Source organism: Symphodus melops, assembly GCF_947650265.1.
Source record: "Symphodus melops genome assembly, chromosome: 12".
Classification (NCBI taxonomy): Eukaryota; Metazoa; Chordata; class Actinopteri; order Labriformes; family Labridae; genus Symphodus; species Symphodus melops.
The window spans coordinates 3,528,510-3,555,214 of NC_136702.1; the positions used below are offsets into that span (position 1 = coordinate 3,528,510).

Consider the following 26,705-nt stretch of genomic DNA (forward strand, 5'->3'; position numbering starts at 1 on the left):
GTGTGCAACTGCGGCTGACAGTGCCAAGTGAAATCATAATAGAGTTTCTGAGGGCCAGACAGAGTGTGTTATTACAGACTGGGGATGTGCACAGGGAAGATGGCCGCCTGTTACAGGTGTGTTTGAAGAGGGGGCTCAAGTTGAGTGTGTGTGTGTGTGTGTGTGTGTGTGTGTGTGTGTGTGTGTGTGTGTGTGTGTGTGTGTGTGTGTGTGTGTGTGTGTGTGTGTGTGTGTGTGTGTGTGTGTGTGTGTGTGTGTGTGTGTGTGTGTGTGTGTGTGTGTGTGTGTGTGTGTGTGTGTGTGTGTGTGTGTGTGTGTGTGTGTGTGTCCCAGTGTATTTCATGGATCTTACATGTAATTGTAGACATTCAGTAGTGTAGACGAGTGTGTTTGGAGGGTATTTCAAGCTCTCCCATCCTCTTCACAATGTGTCAATCAAACCATAATAACACGGCGGTCTGATTAGCCATTTACTGACCATTAATAGCCATCATTTCCCCGAAAGCCCATTTCCCCTCAATCACTCTTATCCAATCACTTGAGGTGAAATCCTTTCCTGATTTCTGCTGTTTCGAGTGAAATATAATGAAATCCACTTCTACAAAAGCCAAACATCTGTCTGGTTTGTTGATTCAGTGTTTTGGAGTTAAAGTTTTCAAAGGGACATTTTTTTAAAAATCAAAAACAAGGTAACTGCTGTAATCAGGAGATTTTTGTAACAGGACGTTGCTGCTGCTGTCGTTCAACAGAGCCGTGGTTTTAATCTTGTTGGAATAGAGCAATGGTTGTTTATGCAATCTGTTGAAATTGCTACAACCAGACACTATAATTCAACCTAGTGTTTTCACGGGTGCCGCTTAACTTTTTCTGATTTTTTTTAACTCTATGAATATAAAGTTCAGGCTCTGATTCATGCTGAACAGAAACACAGAAAATATTGCAAATATTCACTCGTTTTTTTCTTCTTGCTACAGCAGCATTTTCCCTTTTAAGCTGATTAAAGCGATCTTAAAAAAAAAAAAAAAGATACTGACACGACTTGTGATTGGTTTTCTGGAACGATATGTGTCATTTACGCACGCGAATACCTCTGAATGTCTGCTTCTGACTCTCCGTGTGCTCCTTTTCTATTTACTGATCACCTCAGAGACCTGCTGCTGGAGTAACTTAATGCTATTAGCCTGATATGAGAGGGCTAATTAAGTAATCACAGGACATGATTTTGTAAGTCAAGGGCACTAGTTATTAATTGAGGAGAACAAATTAGTCATTAGTACACACTGATAAATCTGTGGATATAAATGACTAATGTGTGTGCACAAAATATAAATACATCCACTTTTAAAATGTGACGTACAAAAACACTTATCTGTTCTGGAGTCTTTTGCTTCTTCTGAGACGGTCGTCACGAGCAGATGAGATTTTAAACAGCAGGAGGAACAAGAGTGAGTCAGCTGAGTCAGTTTACAAAGTATGCTGTGTTTGAAAGAAGACTTTCAAAATAAAACACCGGCACTTTCTGATAGCACATGTCTAAATAACACAATACCTGTTATCTATTAATGAGCGTTAGTTTTGGAAAGAACGAAAGCTTTAAAAAAAAAAAACCTTCAGATCTGCAGTCTTATTTTTAACCCATGTTGCTGCGAGCAAAAGAGAGCAGCAGTGGTGCGTTCACACTCGCAGGCTGTCAAACACATCTCTCAAGTCCTTTCACTGTCTCATGAAGATGCACGAGTTGTGTTGTTGTCTCTTACAAATAGACAAATGAAAATGGGATGTGGCCCTGTCTGAATTGCAATTATTTTTTTTTTTTTACAGAAATGTTACCAATGTGTTTTGATAGTGTGAAGCATTTTGCTTGTAGTGTTTGTAAGTTTAAGGATAAAATTACCCATCATTAGATGCCTGGTACTCATATATTCTTTTTGCCTCCAAATATGGTGGTCATGGTATCATGACAAGTCTCGTGTGAGTGTAAGACAATAGCCGTTTACATTTTATATTTTTATTCCGTAAATCTACTGGAAAATAGAAATAAAATAGAGGGTTAGAAAATGATTCCCTATGAAAGAAGAACAATGCTCCTGGCAGTCAGGTATTATATACAGAGCTGGTTTATCCTTCAGATTGCACACAGATACAGATTCACACCAAATGAACACAATGTGCACGCACAGGGACACACCGTTGTCTCAGCTCTGACCCTGTGTTTGGCTGTCTCTTCTCTCCTCTCTTCTCAGCTGACAGTTCCACAGCTATATGAGTGTATCAGATGCCACCTTCCCTCAGGCCCCATAATGCCTCCAAACCCAGCGCCGCCTCTGATTTGATATCGGACATAATCCAGACAGCGCCTGCCAACCTCGCCACCTCATCAGCCCTGTCACTCAATGTTGTCCCTGAAACACACACACACACATACGCACACATTGTTTTCTCCACTGTGGGGTCAGCCCTCCCTCATATAGAAGCCTTTCTCTGGTTGCGCCTGCCTTCTCAAGCATGAGTGAAGCGACTCAATAACTGAAGATGACCCCTCTGTCACCCTTTCTCCTCCCAAGAAAAGATGGAAAAATAGATCTTCTATCTCCCCCTATAACTATCTTCATCGCACATTCCTGCATCCTTCCCCCCAAGTGTTCTTTCCACATGTTTGGCCCCAGTTCCCTTGAGACTCCCATGACCACCACCCCCCCCCCCCCCCCCCAACGCACACACACATTGCAGTGGAAGCATTAAAGAGATTGGTGAGGTTGAGCTATTGAGTTGCATTCGACATGGTCAATGTAGCCCCGGCTGGACCAGACCCCCTGAGGGTGAGAGTGGGAGCGGCTGAATGGGATGGGAATATGGTGGCAATATGCATCCAAGGAGGGGTTGTCGGCGTATATCAGGAGGCTGTAAGGTTACTTTGATTTGTAAGTTTCATTAAAAGGAGCCACATGTTAACACGCATACTGTACGGCTTTTTTCACGGAGTTCTTCTTCTGTGCTGGGGGGACAACATGACAGGTGTGAAATTAGCTCTGCTGCATTTTGTTCTGCTTTAAGAAACGGCTTGATTTACACCCACAGTTTGAGGCATCGATCTTGTGTTTGTAACAGGTGTTGTTTCCTCCTGTTTCTAATTCATTCTTCGAGCCCGAGACAATTCCTGCGAGCGTTCCGATGAGGTGGTATTGGCATTCTTGTGCCACGCTCGCTAATGATGAGTTTTGGGAGGATCTGTTGGAACAACACATTTTTCATGCATTTAAAGCTCTGGGGAGGCTTAACTTGAAATCCAGCAAAAAGGGATGCTTAACAATGACATCTAATCGGTTCTTACAAATCAAAGCAAAGGAAAACAAATCCCCCTCTGGGAGATTTGCTGCAGAAATGACCAATTATGTCTCTTATATGCTATAAGTGATGACACTTTTGTAAAGCAACAAACATAGATTTTTATTTCCTCCCTAGTCACACACAGTTCCTTCTTTTTTTTTGTGGTCAAAAATGGGATAAAATAGTCGATTTTACAGGCAGTGAATGCTTCTCTGTGGGCCGGAAGCAATTTAATTAGTGTCGTAACAGATTCAGATGAGATCCAGCTCAGGGAGTTAGCACTGAGTTGTAATTAGAGGTACTCCCCTCGCAGGCAAGGTTGAATATTAGCAGCAAACGGCCAGCAAAAGGTGCAGCAGACCCTGAAAACTCTTGGTCCATAACTGTCTCTGGATAGATGGAAGAAAGAAATGGAAGGAGCAGAGTGCAAAGAGTGAAAAGAGGAGGGGGAGGGCGAGGGGGCTAAAAATGAGATAGGGGAGATGATTTTACGACTGGTACGAAGAGGATCGACACACCTGCCGAGAGGCCCGATGCACCGAGGAATGTGATGTGCTCTGACAATCTCACAGACACGTTTTGAGAAGCAGTAGTTATGGCCCCTGCCCAGCCTTTTTCCCTGAACTTCTTTTTTCTGTAGCTAGAGGGGTACAGTAACATTTGGAGCCAGGGCTGTCAGGCTGAGCCATCAAAGGTTCAATTTAATGAACGAGGAAGGTGGGAGAAGAGATTAGTTTTAAAGCCACTTAAAAACCAAAATCCACAGTGGCCTTCAAACTATGTAATTAAAGGCCCTGAATGCATATATATGTATGTGTATATATATATATATATATTTACTTGGCATCCAGAACATGTTTGATATCATTTTGAATTGTCTTTGTGTTCAATTCATATTCTATTAGAAATCCTGCTTATCCTCAAATTGATGATTTAAACAATAGATTTACTGCTCTTATTGTCACGTACATGCTATATCTGTGGGAAGAGCCAAAGAGATTTCAATCCAAACATGATGCGTCACCAAGTAACAACCTACATTAAATATGTCTCGGAGCCAATGCACAACTGGAAAAACCTGCAGTTCCACAAGTGTCCACTGGGGCCTGGTTCGCCAAGCAAAGGACTCCATGTAAGGAGCCATATGAAAGTGCCCAGTTGAGGTCTCAATAGCTCATTTCTTTATCAGTTCAGAGGGTGGATTTCTTTTTAAAATCTCGGCCTTTTAGATTATAAAATGGTTAAGAGTTATACTTAGTGTTTAGCACACTTTCTGTATCTTAAGAAATTGTCTTATTTTGAAATTAGCTGTATTAACTGTATATTAACCTTTTCACTGAGATTATTGTGAACGCTTAATGAAAGTCTTTTACATCACTCACTATATTTGAAAACTTTTTCAAGCTAAACTTCCTGAATCTTGAAATCCTCACGCTTGTTTCCTAAAGTTGCCATTCATTGTTTGCCCACTTTACATAAGACATGTTATTTAACATGTCAGATAAAGTATATGCATATATAATTATCACTCATTTTAACACATATTGCATATTTGTCTTCGGTAAGCGCTTCATTGTCCAAAGTACTTCACTTCCTCTTAGCATGTTGCATCAGCAGCCCCTTCGTCATCCAGCTTCCCCGGGAGATTGTCAAGGTCTGTGCAGAAATACACTCAACCTGGTTCCCGCTGCCTCACTAACAACTTCCCGCTCTGTTGCCATAGATACGCGTTGGCATTAGCAGGGACTTATGAGAGACTGTGCTCAGGAGAGGTTGAGACGCATCGGCTGCAATCTGGGTAAAAAGTGGAAAAGATTCTTTTAAAGAGAAAAGCTTACCTTGTTTATCTGGGCTGAGACTTCCTCAATGATCAGAGGAAGAAAGGACCTGTGGTCTCTTTTTTTTATTTTGAGCCACTGGGAGGAGGAAAAAGGACTTTGGAAAGAATTAGGATTTATTGTTCAGCTTTGGGTTGTTTACAATAAGCTGCACCATGCTGAAGAATTCCTGTGAGAAACTAATGCTGTGCACCTTAACAGGAAGTGCACTTCATCTGGCTTTTAAACTTTTATAAATAATTGTGTCTTTACTGTAATTGTCAGAATACAAACCCAGAGGTTAGAGGTCTAATTTATTCAGTTATCTCAATGTTTAATATATACAGTGTTTGGTTGGTGCAATTTGTATCATACAGTAATTATATTTGGAATTAAAGTAAGTTTTTAATCTAAAAACTCCTAATTGACATTCAAATAAGCAGTAAGCATATTATTGACTTTTTTGTTCCTTGATTTAAAAAAAACTTTTATACACAAGAGGAGGAGCCCTTTGTCCTTTCCGTGTAAACATGATGTTAACATGGCTCCGACAACAACACAGCCAGCGGGACTCGCACTTCTCACTCATTGTAGGCAGACTTGACTCATTCAGATATTATCAGGATATTTGGATATACTTGATATCTGCTGTATTTACTTGTAAAATGTTGCGCATTCTTTCTTAAATATTTTTGCAATATGGAAATAAACAATTTTTACCCAACATTCCTCTGACATTGTTTAAAACAGATTGCATTTGCATATTGACGTTAAAAAAGAAAATGGACACATTGCTAAATGACTTTGTCCTGCAATATTCAAGAGCTGCAGTTATTTATTCAGTAGAGCCTGACATTTTTAGATTTTGACACCTCTGAGAAAGTTTCTCGACATTCTCTTCAACATACATTAATATTGAGGTCGTGGATTATAGTATTTCATTACATTGCTTTACATTGAGAGGCCTCATTCAGACATATTCAATTACACACATGTACTTCATAAGAGTTGGTAAATGTCATCTTTATCTCATTTGTTTACTTTCTTACGAGTGGGACATAATCCTTGTTATGCCAAAATGAGATTTTTTTTCCCTTTCAACCATTGCAACAGGTTGCATCATTTCTTAAGTGCTTCCAAATGTTGAGAAGCATGTCATTGTTCAAACCTATCTCACTGAACCTGACACTCATTTAAGAGCTAAATCTTCTATCGACTCAGAAATTCCAACATTAAAGTAAAGCAAAATATAAAAACTAGATGAGAAGCTATTTCACCTTAGGGTCCGACTGAAACGTCGATCCAGTTATCCCTTTGTGCAATGAATACTATGTCAACATGATTCGAAATGTAAACCGTTTTGTTAGAGGGACCTGTCGGAGTTTTAGATCAAAGCGATATCAAAAGAGACTAAGTGCCGTGTGCAGGAATGTCTATTTGCTGTGAAATGTTCCTCCTGGAGCTATCTCGCGTGCAGACTTACATTATAGAGTCCATGTCTCCTTATGTACAGAGGTTACAGTCCCCATTGTACTGGTTTGACTCCTGGTGAAATGTTGTTTGGAGCATATCATTCCCCATCCTCTTTCCCCTATATCTCCTGCCTGTTAAGATGTCCTATCAATAAAAAGGCAAAACGCCTCCAAAAATTGTCTTTAAAAAGCTGCACCTTTCCATTTGAACATATCTCAAGAGGCGTGTCATCATCCTAAGCCACAACACAATGAGTATGTTCCTTTTTGCAAGACAAAACGACTGATGTACAGTGTTGTCTGAAGTGACTCCTGTGGTTTTTTTTGGACATTTTTCACTCTGAACACACTCAGTACCTAACTAACTGGTATTACTGCTAGCATTTCTTTACTTGCAGGATATTCGCATAATGGTCTTTAAGAAGTCTAAAAGATGTTCTCTTCTGCAAATATCATTTCCCAGGGATACGGCAGTAAATTTCTCTCCCCTGTGGTTCACAAAGTTATTGACAAAAAGACGTGCCTGGACATCTATTAGCTCAATCTTCACAAGTAGCCCGTAAGTCCTCAGCATATACTGCACCTTTAATTGACTCATTGCATCCAGCAGGAAGTCTGAATGACTGGCAGTCAGGCAAACAGTGTCCCAACGACTCAAAAAAGTCCACTCTGTGTGTGTGTGTGTCTGTGTGTGTGTGTGTGCCCGTGTTAATACAGAGAGCTCTTCCGATGGTATGGATTGTCCCGGCTCCTTGCTGACAAACTGCTGTTAATCCTGAACACAGCAGGATGGGAAATTGGATGGACTCTGTAAGGTCTCTTTCAAGTGGCCTTGAAAGCCATGCTTGGTATAAACACACACACTTGCATACAAGTATAACACACACCCAGGAGTGGATGTTGGCACACAGCATGTGTCAGTTCTGCCCACTCGCTGTGACCCAATATGGTGTGTGACCAGCTGTCCATGGCTGGATTTCGACAGTTTGTTTTTTTTGATCTGCTGTGTGTATGTGTGCATGAGTTTGCTGTGAGTGTCTGACATGACTTCTACACAGTCTTTTGACATCCCTGCTCTGAACTCATTGTTCTGCTGACAGTACAGTTCCCTTTTTGGGTGTCCATGCCAAGATAACACATCCAGCAAAGTCTGAACTTACTGCAGAGTTTTGGTCATCTGTCACGATCTCCTGCCCTGCCTGCTCTCAGTCTACTGTAGCTTTTAGACTAATGAGAGGATTTGTGGCCTTTGACTTTCAGGATTCAGTGATTCAGTGACTACACGTGTCCTTGTGTTGATGATCTCTCTGTATGTCAGTATTGTTTAAAATTAAAACAAGTCAAAAAAGTACATAATACATTTTTAAGTCGTTAACATCAGCAGATTTAATCTTATTAACTCGACTTCCATTTATTATAAATAAACACAACCTTCATATAAAATGTTGGACATTTTCTAAATCATGTTGTACCTTTGATAATATTCCATCCTGTAAAGCAGAAACAATAGCACATTTTTGTGAAACTATAATGGTCCAAGGATTAAACCTTGAGGGACACCGCATGGACGGCTGTGTCTCAGGTGGTAGAGTCGTCCTGTGAATGGGATGAATGGGATTAATGTGATGGTCCCACTACATAGGAACCTCTGCCATCAGTGTGTGAATGTGGAGGTGTGACATGCGTATAGTGTATGAGTAGAGGAGAGCTATAGGTTTTTTAACAGATTTTTTTGTTTGGTCGATATCAGAAATGTAAAAAGAAGTAGATCAGAGTTTCATAAACATCAGGCTGATGTCCTCAAATGTCTTTTTTAAACAATACAGCTGTCATAGTGAAGTAAAGAAACCAGAAAATAAATTTACATTTTTAGAAAATGTAAATTTAATTAACTTTTCTTTCAATTTTACTCAATCCAAAAACTTGAATTAATTCTTAAAATAACTGTTGATTTATTTATCAGTAAAATCGTTCAAAATCAATGGTCAGAGTTCTTGTTGTCTGCATTTAAGTGCAATTCCTGTCCAGCTTATGGAACCCTGACTGAAGTCTTTCAACAACCTTTTTCCTTTGAGAAAACCGAGCTTGGCAACGGGGTGTCATATCAACTCTGAGATCACTTTGTTATGTGATCTTGCCAAGGTTTGGTAACAGGTAATGGAAGCCAATTGCAGACAATCAGCAAATGGCTGTTAGGGGGTAAAAGGCCGTTTACTTGGTTGCTGGCTCGTTGGAAAGAGAGAGGTTATCAGTCATCAGGTAAATTGCAATTTTGAAACCTGGAGAGAGAATCAACGACCTCATATTTTTTGACAATTACAATTTGTGATTTAAAAAAAAAAAAACATTTGGTAAACAGCAAAGCACTAAGGGGGCAGTTCACAGTTGGGTATTATGCAATCAAATAAACTTAAGTTGACAGGGACCATGAACTGGTTTTACTATTAAAGTTTTTAACTTCCACCTTGGGACATAAAAATTGTACATTTTCTCTATTTATTTATCTCAGTTAATGAGTAGAAACGTTTGTCCAATCAAAACAGAACACACCAACTCCTGATTGATCTCAAGCCCATGCAGTAATTAAGCTCATCAAAAGTGGGCAAAGATTCAAAACAATTTTTCGCGGTACTGGAGGTTTTTAGGTGTAAGATTTAAAACCACATTCGGTCCAGAAAACAAACACAGGACCCACATGATAAAGCCTGAACTTATCACGTCAAAGGCAGGAGGGGGGAAAGCATGCAGACATCACAAAGGCATCATCCATTTTTTTATGGTCTCAGCTTGATGGCGCGCTTAAACGGTCATCCTTGCTCTGTAAAAAACAACCCAGTCTTTGAAAATGAGACCGTGTGCCTGCAGGAGAGGAAGGACGCTGCAGGCTCGAGTGGCCTGTGTGTGCCCTGCTGAGGAGATTCAAGCTGTTATTCTCTTGTGACATTTCAGGCTGGATACAATATGAATGAAAAAAATGTATGACACATATACATCATTTCAAGTTTTATATCTGGATAAATCTGTGGCTGTGATGCCTCAGAAAGGCCAAGTCTAACATTTTATAATCTATCCGTTGACTTTCCTTTTGTTGGATATGAAAGATAAACAGCAGGCTTTTAAGTATGCTTCAAGCACAATAAAATCCTCGTCTCGATGTTTTTAAGATGGCATTTCTTTAATGTCAAGGCCTATAGTGCGTGGTGATTGGTTGCTTTAAGCCCTTTATGCCCATTATATACTTACATCCTGTGTGGTTATGCATTCATAAAATGCTTTTAAAGTTCTTCTTTTCCGTAGGTGTTTTTGTTGATGTTTTTGACCAACTGTTTAATGAAACAAAAAAAGTACCCTAACCCTAACCCATCATTGTTTACTTACTAACTGGCTAACTTAGTCTGAAAACCTTTGAAGATCCATCAAGAAGCCTTTTGTACGATAGAGACACTTGGAACTGATGAGTGCATTACTAATAAAAGATCACATTTCATTCTCTAATCAAGCAAAGTGCAATACCATCCAACTTAATGATTGACGTTTTCACCCTCGTGAGTCAGCACATGAATAACTAGCTGTTTAAACTTTATTAATATTTCATCAATTCGAGCCCACAGAGCCGGTCAAATGTTGTGTGTAACACAGCCACTAGCTGGGGCTGCATTTTTGGATGATGGCTTCTTAAATAACACTCTACTAAGTGAACAAGCACAGTTAACAGATGGGACCTTATAGTGCGCAGTATTTTGATCTAGAAAATGGAGATAAAGTTATGGAGGCTGTTTCTGGTCGAGCAGACATATAACCACCTGACGGGAGCAATACGTATCTACATCGAGCACAGACATATGGAAGTTAATCTGTGCTCTCGTGTTTAACCGTGTTAAATAAATTGTTCTGCTTTCTGATTGTTTCCTCACCTTTACACTGATCAAATAGTCTGAATTTAGAGTTTTGGGGGATTAATTGCCAAATCATGCTTTTATGTTATGTTTTATGCTCATCTGCTCCCTCACTGCTGCAAGTTTCAAATGTAATCTAATCTGAAAATTTGTTTGGAAGAGCTGTTTTTCCTCTGGATGTGAGCTTGCAGAGAACATTGACTTTGGCATGGAGCCTGGCTGAGTCAGGTGGAGTTCAGGGAACATTGAAAACTTCCACCTGTCTAATCAACACTATGTTTGTTGGCAGTAGCCGTAGCCTGTTGACTCCACTGTTTGCAATGACAAACATGGGCACTCTGTGCATTTGCCTAATTAGTTAGCAGCTGTAGTGAGAGGGATAATTGATTGCAGGGCGGTATGGTTGATTTACAACTCAACCAAGCTAATAATTTGTTATTGATTGAAGCATTAGTGAAAAAAAACACAATAGAGAGACGTAAGCCAGCCAAAGAGCTGCAGAAAGCCTCAGTTTTTAATCTACTTAAATGATATTACACCTCGCTAAGCTAACATCATAAGGAGTGCAGAGCGGGAGATGATGAACTGTAGATTCAGCTCAGCACTGAAGACTCATATGTTACGACTGGAGGAGATTACATTTACTCTGGAAGCATGAGAGTGTCTCCCTGTCTACTGGCAGGCTCTGCTTACATAATTGAATATGGAGATCAGAGATATTATTAATGTGTTTATGTGCGTCACAAATCTGCAATAAAACGGGTGCTGGAGTGGACAGGATTCACATTAAATAGTTGCAAAGGTCTGTATGATGCACAAATCTTAAGTGAGTTCATTTCTGCTTCATTAACAAGAGGAAACTTCTGCCTCATTGACCAGTCCACTACTGCCTTTAATTTTCCAATTTAACACAGCCATTAAATTAACTCCCGAAGTAGAATTGCACATTTTGAATAATTACCTCGAGGTCATGGGTTAGGTGTTTGTTGGAGATGGCTCATTGCAAAAGTTAAAGAGTTTTTTCTGGGCACTTAATCCGCTTCACAATCTCTTTCTTCTTCTTTTTTTTTTTTTGCCTTGTGTTTTAGTTTACTCAGCTTTCTATTTCATCTTCGTGCCACCCTCGTGTTACCTAACATCCTTGCTTTCATCCCACATTTATGTCCTCTTCCTTTTTTTTCTTTTTTTTTTACATTCGCATTATTTTTCATTCGGCTCCTCTGTGCTGGATTCCAGAGCCGGAAGCCCCTCAGGATTTGAAAGTTGGGGAGGAGGAATGACTCTGAAGTGACTCACAGAGAGCGTCTTCTCTTTGAAGCCAGGTGTGAAAATGTTGCATTGAGGTGCTGAAGTTTCGTCTCTTCTCTCCAGCAGCTGTATCCCAGAGGCCCACATCGGCAGCTAGAGGAGAGGTCGTCACCATGACAGCGTCCTCGCAGGACTCCAGACCCTCGTCTATGGCCGGCCTCTTCCTCCTTCTCTTCTTCTTTGTCCAGAGTGTCGTTACGCAGAACTCTGCTGTACCGACGGGCCCCACTACGTCGCTGTTCGACCCCCTGACTCAACCAGAGTGCATGAAGAAGGAACACCCAAAGGTTTCCATACAAGGTCAGACATCATCTATAGTCTAACTTGTTTTCAACAAACACAGTATCATGCTTTTATCTACATTCACATCAGAGGTGTCTCTTATCCTCTTTAAGGTTTGGCCATGGGGGCTTATTTTAACATTTGATTTATTAATATCGAATCACCGTGAAGAAAGAGGACATGCTCTGTTGTCAGAGCACAGTTCCTCCTCACAGCTTCATGTGTAAGTAAAAGGTCAACTGTTCAGCTGTTTATATTGATTTCTTTGGACTGAACGAAGAAGCTACTCTTCTTTCATTTAGAGTCAATTTCAGTTTCAGTCAGAATGAATTAAATTGACACAGTTCTGCTCTAAGCAATGATGTCGATTTCATCCTGCTGCCACCAGTCTGTCATGTACACGCAATAGTAAAGACCTTGTTAGATTTTTAACAGGGTTAAGAGGACACACGGCAGAGAAATCAGAGTCTCAGGTATAATGTTTTGACTTTTATTACAAATTGGCTCTTAAATGATGTTGGATTTCTCTGCCTCCCAGACTCTTCCCTGCAAAGACGTCAGAGTAGATAAGAAACAAATCGGATAAAACCTTTGACAGAAAATATACTGCCATAGTGTGAAACAAATACCCTTCAGTTTCTGTTGCAGCATTATCTTTGGTTAAGAGACCGCCTCTGTCAACTTTTACCCTCCATGTGTCCGTGTGCACACAACCACATAAAACAAGGTTTTATTTAATTATGGGTTATTCCAGACATTTTTGTTGGGTCACTTTCAGTTTAACTCCGAATTAGAGGTTAAGACTTTATGTTTTGACTCGAGGCATTTTAAAGCGAGGCGGCTGTCTTTCTGGCAGGGGCCAACCTCTGATGTTGAAATATTAAGATAAGTTTGAGTGTTTACTTGAGGCTAGCTCCAAAAGCCCTGCAAGCTCATTAACACCAATATTTAACCGTCCATCTTTACAGCAAAATTAAACATGCTTTCTGCCTGATTTAAGAAAAAAACATTTTTTTGGTGTGCCAAGCTCATTTCTTTATTGGTGCACAATGTAGGGAGATGATTTGTCTTTAACTACAATTGCATAAATAGGAGTGTGGCTGACAGGTGTGAGCTCAGTTTGTCAGGCAGCTGAAGTCTCACCTCTGTCTGTTAAAAAAAAACATTCAAAAGTTGGTTTAAAAGAATACATAACAAAAAATCAGGGGCAATTCTTCCCTAACATTGTCGTGTGAAACGTCAGATGAAGGCCGAGTCGAATGCAACTTTTACTTTTTATCATACTTCACATTTCAAACTCTGAAGCACAGACATTTTGCAACACATTTTTTTTCAACGTTACTAGACAAAGGTTCAGAAGGACCCAAACCTTGGGATTTTTCTTATAAATGGCTGGTACTTAGCAAGAGTAGTGTGCAGGATTTTTTCCTTTTCAAGCGATAGTTTGTCGTCCTACGCACCTACTTCATGAGAGAGCTGGATGTGCGAACACCTCCTTAAAAAAAGTGACACATGAAAATGTACCAAGCAGTGAGATTTAAATCTGTCCTCAACCCTGATTGCTGCTTTGTGTGGTTTAAACATCTTTTAAATCACCTCCTAATACAGGCAATGAAACAGTTTGTGCTTCTTTATGAGCTTGCAAATTGGGTTCAATGCAGCCAATTATTGCTTTCATGCATCTTTAAGGAGGGGGCAGTTTTCTGTATATACACGCCCCCAGAGACTTTAAAACCATTAGATATGAAGCATCACGCTGCTACTGTATACTCGTTTTCTATGTATGGAGGGATGCAGTATACATGCCCAAATACAATAAAGTGGATTCATAAAACTATCCCTGCGCCTCTTGCAATAAAACCTCTCAGTATGGCATTCAGGCCGGTCAGCATGCAGCTATAAAAGAACAACAGCAAGCAAGAGGGGACAAGATAGAAATGATTGTGTGGGATAATGGTGCTCTCTATCAGGCACGTTCATCTGTACAGTGGGCCGAGAAACAAGGTCTTTCTCACAGTGTGAAATGGAACAGAACAGTTTGGGGCTCCGGATGGCAGACAGATATGGCAGAATGAAAGGTAAACACGCACAAAATTGCTGTGTTTATTCTTGAATGGGGTTGTTTGTGTTCCCTCTGCCGAGAGCGGTGACCGAGATTGGAGGAGCCAAAATCGCTGGTGGGGATCGAGGATAGAAACAGAAAAATTGAAGAGTTTGCCACAAGGTTTTCTTGTGACTAGAAGTATTCTCAGCCTCCTCCAAACCATATTGCAGACATTTCCCAAAGTCGTTGTTTCGTTTGATTTTTAACTGCAGCATTGTTTTCTTCTAATTGCTTGAGGTCCAAAACAGCCGTGTTGCAGGACTTCAGTCTGGCTAAATGTGTCACATAAAGCTCCGTGCCATTCTGTCTTTCACACTGGACTCTGTGTAGCAGTTTGACGGTTCTAAACAGTAGTTTCTTTCTAACGGATCTTCAACCTATAGAAATGGCGTAATCGCTTTTTTCAGTTCTGCACAAGAACCTGAATGGAGGGTCAACTATATGCCGAGTCTTAGCCTCGGTCCTGTTGCACCCACCAGGCCTCCAGATGTCCAGATTAGCCCGAGCTCCATCGCTGCTTCACTTCAAAGGCGAGCCTCTTGAAAGTGGCTCTCCTGGCACCGAGCTGCATGGCTGCCGGCCCGTCAAAGCAGGCAGAGCGGGGCATTATGTGGAGGCAGTCGTATAGAAAAGGCCTGCACAATGAAAGTGTCAGCAAGAACCTGAGATTAGCCGCGGTGATTGATGAGCGTTTTATAGAAGCTTGTTGAGGCGCTACCTAAGTCACCTGGAGGAGAGCAGGGAGCCGGCTAAGAAGATTTTACTACAAGTATGCAACGTGTGCTCAAAGTATACATGCAGTTCAATCTTTGTGTGCCTTTTTAATGATTGTGCGTGTTTGTGTATGTCTGACTGCCTGTTTAAGTGGGTTTTTGTGTTGTTGTTTTTGTTTCTCTGTGTGTGAGTCGGTGAGATTTAATCCTGGCCGTGCGTGTCTGAGCAGAGAGAAAGGATAACTTGTCTTCTGAACCCTCAGAAGGACCATCAACTTGAGCTTTCAATCTGCATAAACACCCAGCTTCTTCATCCTGTTTGAAGCATTGAGGGCTTGGGCCCATTTACACTCAACCTCTGGACAGCGATATGGTTCTTGTGAAGAAAGCGGCAACTGCAGAATAGGGAGGATTTTATGCAGTTTCATTAGTACATGCAGCCTCTTTTCCCTGAATCACACTGTCCTAACCTTAACTAAAACAGATCAGTTTGGATTCTAAGCCGTCACAACCAGGATTTTTCCCCATCTAATATTTTCCAATATGTAATAAATTCTTTGTAAAGATCTGACAGGGTGTATATACTAAGCTGGGCAGCAGAGATAGCTTTCATAAACAGATCAAACACCCCTCACCAGCTTTACTTTGGCCTTGACAGCATAACATTTTCTCCAATCTGCTTGCACACGCCGTAAACATTGCAGACTGTATGTTTGTGTGTTCTGCTGTCAGCTGCACCACCGATGCATCGCAGGGAAAACAGCATCTGAGTCACGTAACCTCCTTCTACAGGTACACACTGTATGAGCCGCCAGATCATGATTTAGACAGATGATACAGGCGCCCAGCATTCAGACTGCGGGTCTGATAACAGCCTGACGTGAGGGCAGCCTGTGGAACTCTCTGCATCTAGATATAGAGTCTGTTATTTTGGACTTTATGGAGTCGTTGGTGTTGTTGTGAGGCTCAGGGAACTGGTTTGAACTGGAGTGCGTGTAAAGGGTCAGTCGTGTAAAAAGAAACAGATAAACTCTGCACCTTCATCACGCTCAGTGAAGCAATATCCATCAAGGCAACAAGATATTTCATAAGGGAGTGTGTAGGAGAGTAATGGTTGATAATAAGACCTTTGGCCCTTTACCTCCTTCACACAGAAGATTAGAAGTCGTCTGATGGATGAGATGGATACGTAGCCGTTGACGTCTGCTCGGCTCAAACCAATCTAACGAGAGAGAGATAGAAACAACTAGAGTCACCGCTCATTTCCTGCCCAATTTCTTGGAAATGTTCTTTTCGGTTTGCTTCTACGGCCTCTCTGGACTATTTCCTCTTCTCGTCTTATCCAACAGACGCATACAGGAATTTTGATTGCAGCCAAAAGGGGACTTCATTGTCTGTAGCAGGTCCTCAGCAATTAAAAAAACGGCTAAAAAATAAAATGGAATTAAGTAAGTGGATAGCCGATATTTTTCCTTCTTTTTTTTTAGTAGTGATACATAGCAGCTGCCTGCAAGCTGTAGATGACATTAGCCATTATTATATACATCAAATCAGACCTGCTGTGATACCGGCACTAGTCCAGAAGAATCCACTGAACAAATGTCACAAAAAGCAGCAAAAGTTATCGAGTCATTGAAATGACTGGACGGTCATCCTGTCATTGAAAAGTTAAGTTTCACTATATTACATCTTTTTCTGCTGCTGTCTTGTCCCCGCTCTCCTCTCCATGTTCCTGCTCTTATGCTACCTTTCTTTACCACCTTCCATCACCTTTTCTCCCTCAATCTGCTCTGCTATACTCTATAATTGGCAGAAAATGTGTTGTGCACTTTGAAATGGTCCCTCTATCTCTTTCATGGTTTTGGTAATGGTGCTGTCGTTTAGCCGCCGTGTTGCCATCTGAAGGGCTCCTGAGTGTTGGAGAGAGTGATTCCCCCTATAAGACATAAATGTAACTCGCGGGAAAAAGTATTCACCATGAATTTCTGAGCATATTTCTTATTTAACATTCTGCTCTCACTTTGCAACATGTCTCTGTTTCCCTTCTTATTCATGATTACAGAGGTGGGTTTAATTGGAGTGGTGCTATCGGAGCGGCAGAGTGTTTGCAGCCATCAATCAGGTGGCAGAAAGTCTGGCCCCAGCAGCATTATAAACTCAGCTCCTATCACCCACTGATGGCATGTCAGGATATCTGATGCAGGCCCCAGAGATAGCAAAGAGAATCCTCGAATAAAAAAAACATTTTAAGGCTTTATTGCCACTTTAACTGAGGAGAAGAGAAGCAGCAAGAAAATTGTTCCATTAGCTTTTCTGTGTCCGTGCTGTCTCCTTTCCCCTTCGATACCTCCTTTCAGACATGAGCCTCATTGTGCAAGCACAACGGTAATAGTACACGTCGTCCTTATGTTTATATAAGAAGTACTTTTCTGCAAAAATTGAAGCTGTTAGACATGATAACATCACCTCAGAAGGGCTTAAGTCTGAATTGAATGCCGACATATAAAGGTGAGTCGCAAGGTTAAGAAAAAACAGAGAATATTTACTTATTTTATTATTTCAACTAACTCTTTTCAATCATAATATCTCTGTCATCTATAAATATTTACATATCATTTCAGAGTTGCAAAAATAGAATTTTAAAAAGCCACAATTGTCTAAACAAAGTGCTATATTCCAAGAAGGTTTCCTTAAAATGGGATAGATGTGAATGTTTTTGAATTTTAATAGCATATACATTTTGCTTAGAGTATTTATTATTTTTACTAGTTGGCCAACAGTGGAGGACGTTGTTTTGAATTTATTATTAAAGATATTCAACAACACACTATGGACAAGTACCTGTTACAATTCCTCTTCAGAAATACTACTGAACTCTCCTTTTAAAAAACAACAAATAATCAGCAGACGACACAGTGTGAATATTCAGGCAGAACATTTCAAATACAGAGTGTGATTTAATAAATGTAAAGCTGTTGTGATTTACTTTCTGTTTGTGTCATATTTGACGACCACTGTGCCCAAAGCGGTCGTTGCTGAACTTGTCCTGTACATGTGTCAGTAGTCTATCAATCACCAAGTATCTTTCCCGAGGGAGATGTTAAAAAAGGCAGTTTGGGCAGCGTGGACCTACCCCTGCAGCGGTGGTTTGAGACATTAAAAAGAACCATATTGAATTATTCAGCTTCTGGCTGATGCTCTCATTTGCTTTTGTAGGTCATAAAGCCTGTCAGACTGCAAGAAACAGGAGAGATGATCCTTTAATTGACCTGAAATATGATGCTGAGAAACATTAAAGGATCTATCAGGTTGTAAACAAGTATAAAAACTTGAAAAGAGAGATGATGATGAACCTTATTTAAAGAGCTTAATTTTCTCCGAGCTTTGCAGAGATCCATCTACAGCTTATATGAATAGTTCCTCTCATGATTGGTAACCTTAAAAGAAAGAATGTTCAACATTTTACACATAAATAGATCAGAAATCGTCTTTAAATGTCTCTGTGAGTCATGACTGTCTACAATGAACGAGTTGCTGATGTGATCTGAGCCGTGTTTACATGGACAAAAAGAGGTTCAAGTGAGCGACCAGACTTGAGACAAGAAGAATGAGGGACTGTACTCACTGCTTATTTGGATGTCACGTGAGTGTTTTTTAGATCATAGTCATTCTGTGTAAATTCACATTAAATGTGAAGCTATGAGCAAATGAAAGAGCGCTACCGGTAGCCAATTTTGTCTGCCGCTTGCGTTTAGAGCTTAGTGCTTAATTACGGTGCATTCAGAATCGATAAATCCTTCGTGCAACACGAGTGGAGAGCGGTTTGAGGTGTGTCTCTGGAGGAGAATAGCAGAGCTGTCGCCAAACAGCAGTTTGTTTTGGGTTCATGCTGGTGCTCACGTACATTAAGACACAAATTCTAACAGCTTTCCCATGTGGTGTCTTGCCTTAATGCAACAGATACCAACAGCATATTTCAATTCCATAACCTTACATCTGTAACACAGATTTATCCATAACACATGACTCTCATTTATGGCCTTTTTGTCACACTCTCTTGAAGACATTATTGCTTACTTTTCTGTCAGTTTTATATCTCAGTTGAAGCTTTTGATGTTGCTTCTCTGTTGGTTTTGTGAGAAGCAGCTGAACACTTTACCCATTGCTGAGTGAGAAGCTATTAGCCTCCTGGCCCTTGCTCCATTCCTCCCGTGGCTGCTCAGTCCCCAGTCTCTGCAGGCTCTTTCCTGGAGCTGCATGTAACCCGTGGACCCTGCTATCTGAGTTCAGTCAAGTGGGAGGAGAAGGAGGAAGGGGAGGATGGAAGGATGCAGGGAAAGTTGTTCTTCACTGGTGCTGCTCTCAGACTATCAACCCCCCGTGAGTCGGCAGTAGTAAAAGTTGGTTTGGAGAGGAGAGATAGTGAGGAACGTGACAAGGAAGACTGGAGTGGAGACTGGAGTGAGGGAGAGTGATATGAGGAAGACCAAACAAAGCATATGTTGTCATATTTTTAGCAGATAGCACTGTGGTGTGTAAAGATCTGGTGCTGCAGGAGAAGGTTTGCTCCCTAAGAATGAAACAGTAGTGATGATTTTATGGCTTTATTTTATTTTTTTAGAAAATTGTGCTTACATTGATTGAATAGTGAATGTTAATGTGTACCTTAAAGGACTGTGTGAGTGTGTGAATGTGTACAGTACCTAGATTCATTTCTATGCCATCATTCTCAATGCAATCATATTGTGTGTTGTAATTGACACTGGAGAAAATCCTTCATTCACAAAATCATTTGCCAAAAGCAGCCCGTATCCATATGAGATTTCTTTTTTCTTTTTTTACATCATTTTATAGACCACTTTGCCCTGAAGAAAAAACAATCCTAATATTGCCTTTTTTCCGGCTATTTTATTCCCATTAGTGAGACATTGTTTATCTATGTTTCCCCCCTGAAGGAAGGGCGATGATAGACAGCTACCTTTAGTGCAGCATGTGTCATTCATAGCTCATTAGACAGTGCAGCGCCCGAGGAAACAAATCAACTACATGCCTGATTAAAATGTTAATGATACAAAATATCATACTGTGCACAGTGTTGTTGGGTGAACGTCTGCTGTCAGACTAAGAAAATAAAAAGGCCAAAGTGGGAAAATGCAAGTTAAGAAAAAAATACACTATTTAGTTTAAAGGTCATACACGCATCAGTCTCTGACTGTTTGTTGTGCATTCATACATTTCTGCCACTCAAAGGCTGAGATGTTCTACCATTGCTCGCTGACTCATACTTGTTTTAATCCCTTTAACCAAAAATGCCTTAATTGTTTTTTTGTGCTGTAAAGTTTGAACTAAATCTTACTCTTATTTTCAGTCCCTGCTTATCTTAAGCTTTCTAGGTTCAGTAAATAGGTCATACTGAAGGAGCTCTGCCTACAACTCCTACGAAAGTTATTTAAATGTTCAAAAATGAAATAAGATCAAAAAGTATGTTAAAAAAAAAAAAAGAAGAAGAAAAAAATCTGAGTCCAATGTGTGTTTTACCTGCTTGATGCAACTGCTAATATGCAATCAGTGGCAACTTCCAGTGTAGTAAAATGAAGCCAATAGGAACGTGCAACAACCTGCAGTTCAACCTGAGTGTCCACTTGAGGCTAAAGGCCCAATTCAAGGAACAATTCATCTGTTCTGCTTGTATGAAGTATAACAGTTGTTCGTTATGAGGGACATGATATGACAGACAGGCAGGTGTTTTGTCCCTTTTTGTCAGGAGGCTTAAGGCCCACCTCAGCTCCAGCTGAAGTTAACTTGTTAGTTTGAGAAGCCATTTCCAAAACGCCATGGTTAGGCTTCAGAAGTCTGCTTCAGAATCCAATGGATTTATACGATCTGTTATGATATATTATTATTATGATTTTCTTGACTTGTAGTCTGTGAAATATTAAGGCCAAGAATACTGCTGATCTGTGGTCAGATCACGTGAAAAAAACTGTCCACGATGTATCAAGAGGACCAGAGCTGAACTGTGTATTTAAAGCACGAGGGCCTCATCCATCACTAAAATGCTGATGTCTCTGAATGCAAACAAAATGTTGCTAAGAAGGAATAATATTTACCGCCTGCCTCTATCACTTGATGAAAATGTAAATGAAAAGATGCGTTTACTCTGGAGGAGTGTAAATTTGCCAGTTTTATGGCACATCAATTACTCGCCAAGATACGGAACTATAAAAATCTCAAATATGAGCCTCACGATCGGCTTGAGAAAGTCAAACACGGGTAGTGCAGCACTGTCGCTTTGTTTGCCTCATTACGATGCTACGAAGTGTTCTCTGAGTTCAAACGTTTATGGATGTTTGTATGCCCACTTTTTAGTTTACTTTTCCCATTTTTATTCTGAATCACAACACATCTGGTCTCCAAAGAACCTATTAAATTGTGATTTTGGTACACCTGTAAAATATATATTTATATATTTGGAATAAAAACACCTCTGTATAAAAGTTGGTACAGTATTCCCTTATTGGCTGGCTAAATTGTCCTGACTCAGACACTGATAAAATGTGATGTGCCAACAGCAGAAGATGCTGGCAGCTTAAATTTGGAGGGATTAGATGGAGGTGGATTGGATCTTTATCTTTATTTGGGCTCAATTTTGAGGGAATCTCACAGTTCATCAGGTTTTAAGCAATAGACGGATTAGACTGAGCACATGCTGTGTGCTTCTCTGCGTGTGTTTCTTTGTTTGTGCAGACAGATTTTGTTAGGACCAAAAATATGTTGTACTTTCACTCGCTGGCATTTTCCAGATTTTGACTGCTCCTCATCCAAACGGAGCCTAATAGCAACTCGGATCAGTCGGGGTGCCACTTCTTTCTGCCCACATGCTGCTTGTGTGGGAAGAAAGTGACTGTTTAAAAACTCTTGGATGAAAGGAGATAGAAAGGTTATGATTTATGTGAGCTGAATGTCTCAGACACTGTCCTCATCCGTCTCCTCATCCCCCTGGCAGCCACGGGCTAATGCATTAATCCGTCTGCCCGCCGATTGCAGAGAGGAGAAAAAGAAGGCAATAATCGTTCATCAAGTCCGGCTCGGGGCCCCTGTGAGTCAAACATGAGGGAGGGGGCTTTCATATTCAGGCCGCTTTATTGTCACGTCTTTGCCCCACCGCCCGGATAGACAGTTATGAGGGGAAGGAGTGAGAAGCACAAATAAAAGCACTTGTAAGCAGGAGGATAAATGTCAGCGAGAGAAAGACCCCTCACTGTCAGAAAGGCCTCTGCAAGAGTGTAAACAAGCTCCGGGTTCACTAGACCTCCTGCATGAATCAAATCGAGGCATTTTTTACAAGCTTTTCAAGAGATATTCATGATGTGGGGAAATGTTTATATGGACGTAATGCGTCTCAGTTCCAATTTCTGATTTATCGCCCACATTAAAGTGTGAAGTGAACGCTAACAGCTCCTGTTTTTACTGTTAGCTGCATAATGCCTCTCGAGGAATCATTCCCCTGTTATCTGTTCTTCCAGTGCACATTCTTGTTTTATGGTTCATGTCATATGCTCTGTTTTAATGAGCTAATTTTATTGGGAGAATAAGTCACTTTAACAGTCTGTCATTTGCCTAAATGACACAGTTTTCTATTTCTGGAGTTTTAACAGGTTAATGATGTTGTAAAATCTTGGAGGCGGGGCTTAAGTTTGGTTTGATAGGTGCTGTATTTTACCCAATCACATGTTATTTCTCCTGTTGAACGATCGCTTTCGAATTGACCTTCTTCTTCCTTTTGTTACTCGATGTGACTTTTGGAAGAGATGGAGAAAAATACAAGGCAACTTGCTCATGTATAATTATACATGAGAAAGTATTATTCACACACACACACACACAGACACACACACACACACACACACACACACAATGGAGCATGCATGACAGAGCTCTTTGATTAGTCCTGTGTTATCAGTGTATCACGTCTGTGACAGTGACTTTCCATACAACCAGTCCGGATATTAACTCTTATCATGGGACAGATCCTGTTTAAGATGTGTTCATTACATGCTGGGTGCTGTTTTGGTGACTGATCTGAATTCTCCTGGAAGTTATATTTCTACTGAGCCTCTCTCTTTGTTCTGTATAAACGTCTTGTCTGCTAACTTAAGTCTGTGGAAACTTACTGTGGACAGTTGCAAGAAAAGCAAAAGCCACAGTTTAGCATCCTATTAAAATCAGATTTTTATGATTTTGAGAACCCTTAAAGATAATTGGTGACATCTTTGTGCGTGTGTGCTCTGGTCTGATTGTGATTATTTTCTCTGTGACGATGGATGCTGCTGTCCATCGTTTAGATCTCTAACCTGACATTTTGCATTGTGGGAAAGCGTGCGTGAGAAAGACTGATCTGATGCATACTGTGAATTTTCCACATCCGGGGATTTATGGCATACTAAAGATTTTGCATTCACATTCTGCATACAGCATAGTGAATGTTTTGCCAAACAGCCATACAGTAGCTATTATCAGGAGCATGCCTGCACGCAATCAAGCAACGCTATTCTTGTAAATATTTGCGTATATTGATGATGATAATAAGAGCCCTTCAGACCTTTTATGCAAAAGGTAGGATTTTGGTATGCATGTAATAGCTTATGTTTAAAGTTTTACAAGCATAATGCAGGGTGTGCTTGAATTGAGTACATCCTTCAAAGAGTTGTCGACCAACCACTATCATGCTACTTCAATACTCCTCATGCACTAACAGGTCTGAAATTGCATCATTCAAATCTAGGGCAAAAAGAATGTCGTAACAGAGAGGCGAAGTGCGATTATCGTTAAATATGAGGATAATGGCACACATTTTGAGACACTTTCTCCTGGAAGGCATTCACAGTGTTGCATTCTTTTTCTACACATGAATAGTGATGTAAGTGTCTATGTGAGGAACAGCTCTGAAACCGTAATTTTTCTAACCGTTTGGATGCTTTTATAACGACTCTCACAAACTGTGTTGTGATGAGATTGCTTCAGATGATGGTGTTTTTTTATTTTTTTGGGGGGGAGGGGGCGATTTTCAAGAGGACAAAGAAGACGATGCAAATGAAACCTGTGCTCAGCTAAACCCCGCAGCTGAAGTGTGGTGTTTCGTGTCGTTGTGAGAAGAAGCCTTGTCGGTTAAACGAGGCTCTCTCTTTGCTGCACAGAGCAGCGTCTCTACATTCAGATAATCACAAACAGAGCACAAGTTTGAAAAATAAGCAAAAGCTACACTTTCCCAATTTGTTGTTCGGTTTTGTTTGCGATCAATAAATAATTTACAAAAATCTTCTGGCTGCAGTTCCCACTTAGGACTCCTGCAGTGGAACATTAATACAGCTTTGTGAAGTTTGGCTTTTCAACAGTTTTGTCCTCTTAAATAAGACAGCATAAGAGATGTTTCACACAGATGCTGCCTTCAAATAAAATCAGTGACCCTGACGATGTCTGATCACAAAGAATTATACATCTACATTAAATGTTGCGCTCTAATTGTCTGGTAGTTTTTTTTTCTTCTTTTTATTAAAGTTGTGTTTCATGATGCTAAAACTGAAAGCAGTTATGTCTTTAACATTTTAAACTGTTAGCGTCAGTGTGCCAATAATCTTTACCATGTTAATGAGGCGTTGCCGTGCATGTCCGTGTTTATGGGACTCATTCAGAGGATTGTAACGATCCCATTTGTGTGTTTGAATCGGGTTAACATTTACAGAGGCATTATGCACGCACACACATAAACCTTCTGTTCACACATGCACACGCTTTGTGCAAACCCGTGATCCTGTTGGACCCTTTAAATCAACTTCAGGTCTGTTTACATAAGATAGTAAGGCTGAAGATGGCCCCCATTCCCCTCTGCTCCCCGCTGCCCCTCACACTCTGTCCTCTGCACACATTAATCTGAGAGTTATGTGCAGATTGTCCTCCTCACCTCCTCGCCTCGGCCTTGTACAGTTTCTACACCCACCGTCTATATTAGGTCAACACATACTGTAGGGCTGTGCTCCAATGTGAGGTATGAAAACAATCTGTGCATATGTGTTGTATAAATATTTATAGAGTGTGTAAGAGACAGCTTTGTATTTATGTAGCTGTTAGAATAACACTGGGATGTTCTGTGATTAATGGCGTGTGTCGAATGTATAACTGAAATAAGTCAAACTCTGTTATTAATTTTTAAAGGTTACATTACTGGCCTGATCATGCTGCTTGATAATAATAGTTCATGTTTTTTTCTTCTTCTGTATTTAATGAGACCAAAGCTGCTGTTTCTTGTATTTAAACATGTTTGATGATGTTGCTTCAGGGGATATCAAACGCTCGCATGATTGTTTTCTAGGCTGCTGGCTGCCTCTTTTTATTACACGTTATAGTTCTTTAAAGGCTCGGCTGTTGGTTGAGAATATCAGCTTTTGATTATACAAACATGATTACATTTGTCTCCTTGTCTGTCAGTTGACAGACAAGTCATGGCTCTATTCTTAACATACAGCAACTTTAAAGAAATGAATCTCTGCATGTTGTCTGTTCAGTGCATATCTAAAAACCATTAATGCAACTGACGTCAAAATTGGCCCTTGGATTGCTGAAGTGGATGACGTTAGTACTGGATAAATGAAAAGAGTAGGAGCATTTTGTAATGAATATAAATGTGAACTGACCCTGTTCTGTTTAAAACGTTTATTCAACGAGGATGAAATGATGTGAAACATCTTGATTTTATACGAGAGGTAGAAATGTGCTGTGTAAGTTTTCTGACTTTTTTTATAGCTTAAAATTGTATAGACTATATATACCTCACCCACTGGCTTGTGAAGTGCAATTTTGAAGCCCAAGAATGGTGGTGGCCATATTGAAAATGCTATCTCAACTTAGCTTCCTTTTTAACCTCGACACCGGCAAAGAACTCGAGCCTTTCAAACAGCTAAAACACATCCAAATTTATTTGTTGAATTTTGTTGTACCCTTCCCCATTGGCTTCATTTTCCAGCACCAGAGGTTGCCGGTTGAGAATAACCCAGCTTCTGTGCTTCGAATTATAACACAGCTGTTTTTTCATTACATGAAGAGAACTCTCCTGAATATTCATTTAACTAGAAAAATGTTGAGTCATTCTCAACTCATTACTAAAAATCTTGATTCAAGTTCAGTCCCACAGCAGATCAGTGAAAAATATCCCATCCTAATCAACATCTGGCCAAAACAGATGTGGCAGATAACTCTCATTTCACTGAGGTCCCCTGTCAGTGCTGGCACCCTTAATTGCAGTATGTGTGTGTCTCTGAGTGTGTGTGTGTGTTTGTGTGTGTGTGTGTGTTTGTGTGTGTGTGTGTGTGTCTTAAATGAAGAGCAGCATACTGTAGTGTATCTGCAGCCTGCTGTCTTATTATCACTCATATCTGTGGTTATGTGTGCAGACGACGGAGCCATATGGGCCCCATCAATCCTCAGATTCTGTCTCTTCCCGTTTCACTGTTCGCTGGGACTTTTTCCAACACTTTAATGTCGTCCTGCACCTGTGGCCTCCAGCTCGTACAGGCTGCTTTGATGTTTAAAGAATAAGAAGTTTAAGGTTGTAAATGTTTAATGTAGTTTCCCTGAGGAGTTATCACTATGGTCAAATGTTTGGACACGGACCTCTAACTTAAAAAGATAAGACAAGATAACAATCGAGAAATTCACTGTCACGCAGCAGCGAAGAAGACGGATAGCCTAAAAAGAGCAAAAAATACACTAAAATAACCCAAGAGCCAAAA

At 40.4% G+C, this 26,705-nt stretch overlaps 1 protein-coding gene across 5 annotated transcripts in view; it reads left to right on the forward strand.

Moving 5' to 3' along the window:
- Nucleotides 1-26,705, forward strand: part of sema5ba (sema domain, seven thrombospondin repeats (type 1 and type 1-like), transmembrane domain (TM) and short cytoplasmic domain, (semaphorin) 5Ba) — a 159,023-nt gene that overhangs the window by 54,236 nt on the left and 78,082 nt on the right. For 3 of the 5 annotated variants that reach the window (XM_079356814.1, XM_079356812.1, XM_079356816.1), the window contains one exon: nucleotides 11,884-12,120. In XM_079356814.1, coding sequence (XP_079212940.1) covers nucleotides 11,934-12,120 — 187 coding nt within the window. In that variant the 5' untranslated portion in view covers nucleotides 11,884-11,933. The remainder of the gene's footprint in view (nucleotides 1-11,883; nucleotides 12,121-26,705) is intronic. The other 2 variants (XM_079356815.1, XM_079356813.1) reach the window with 1 other exon arrangement.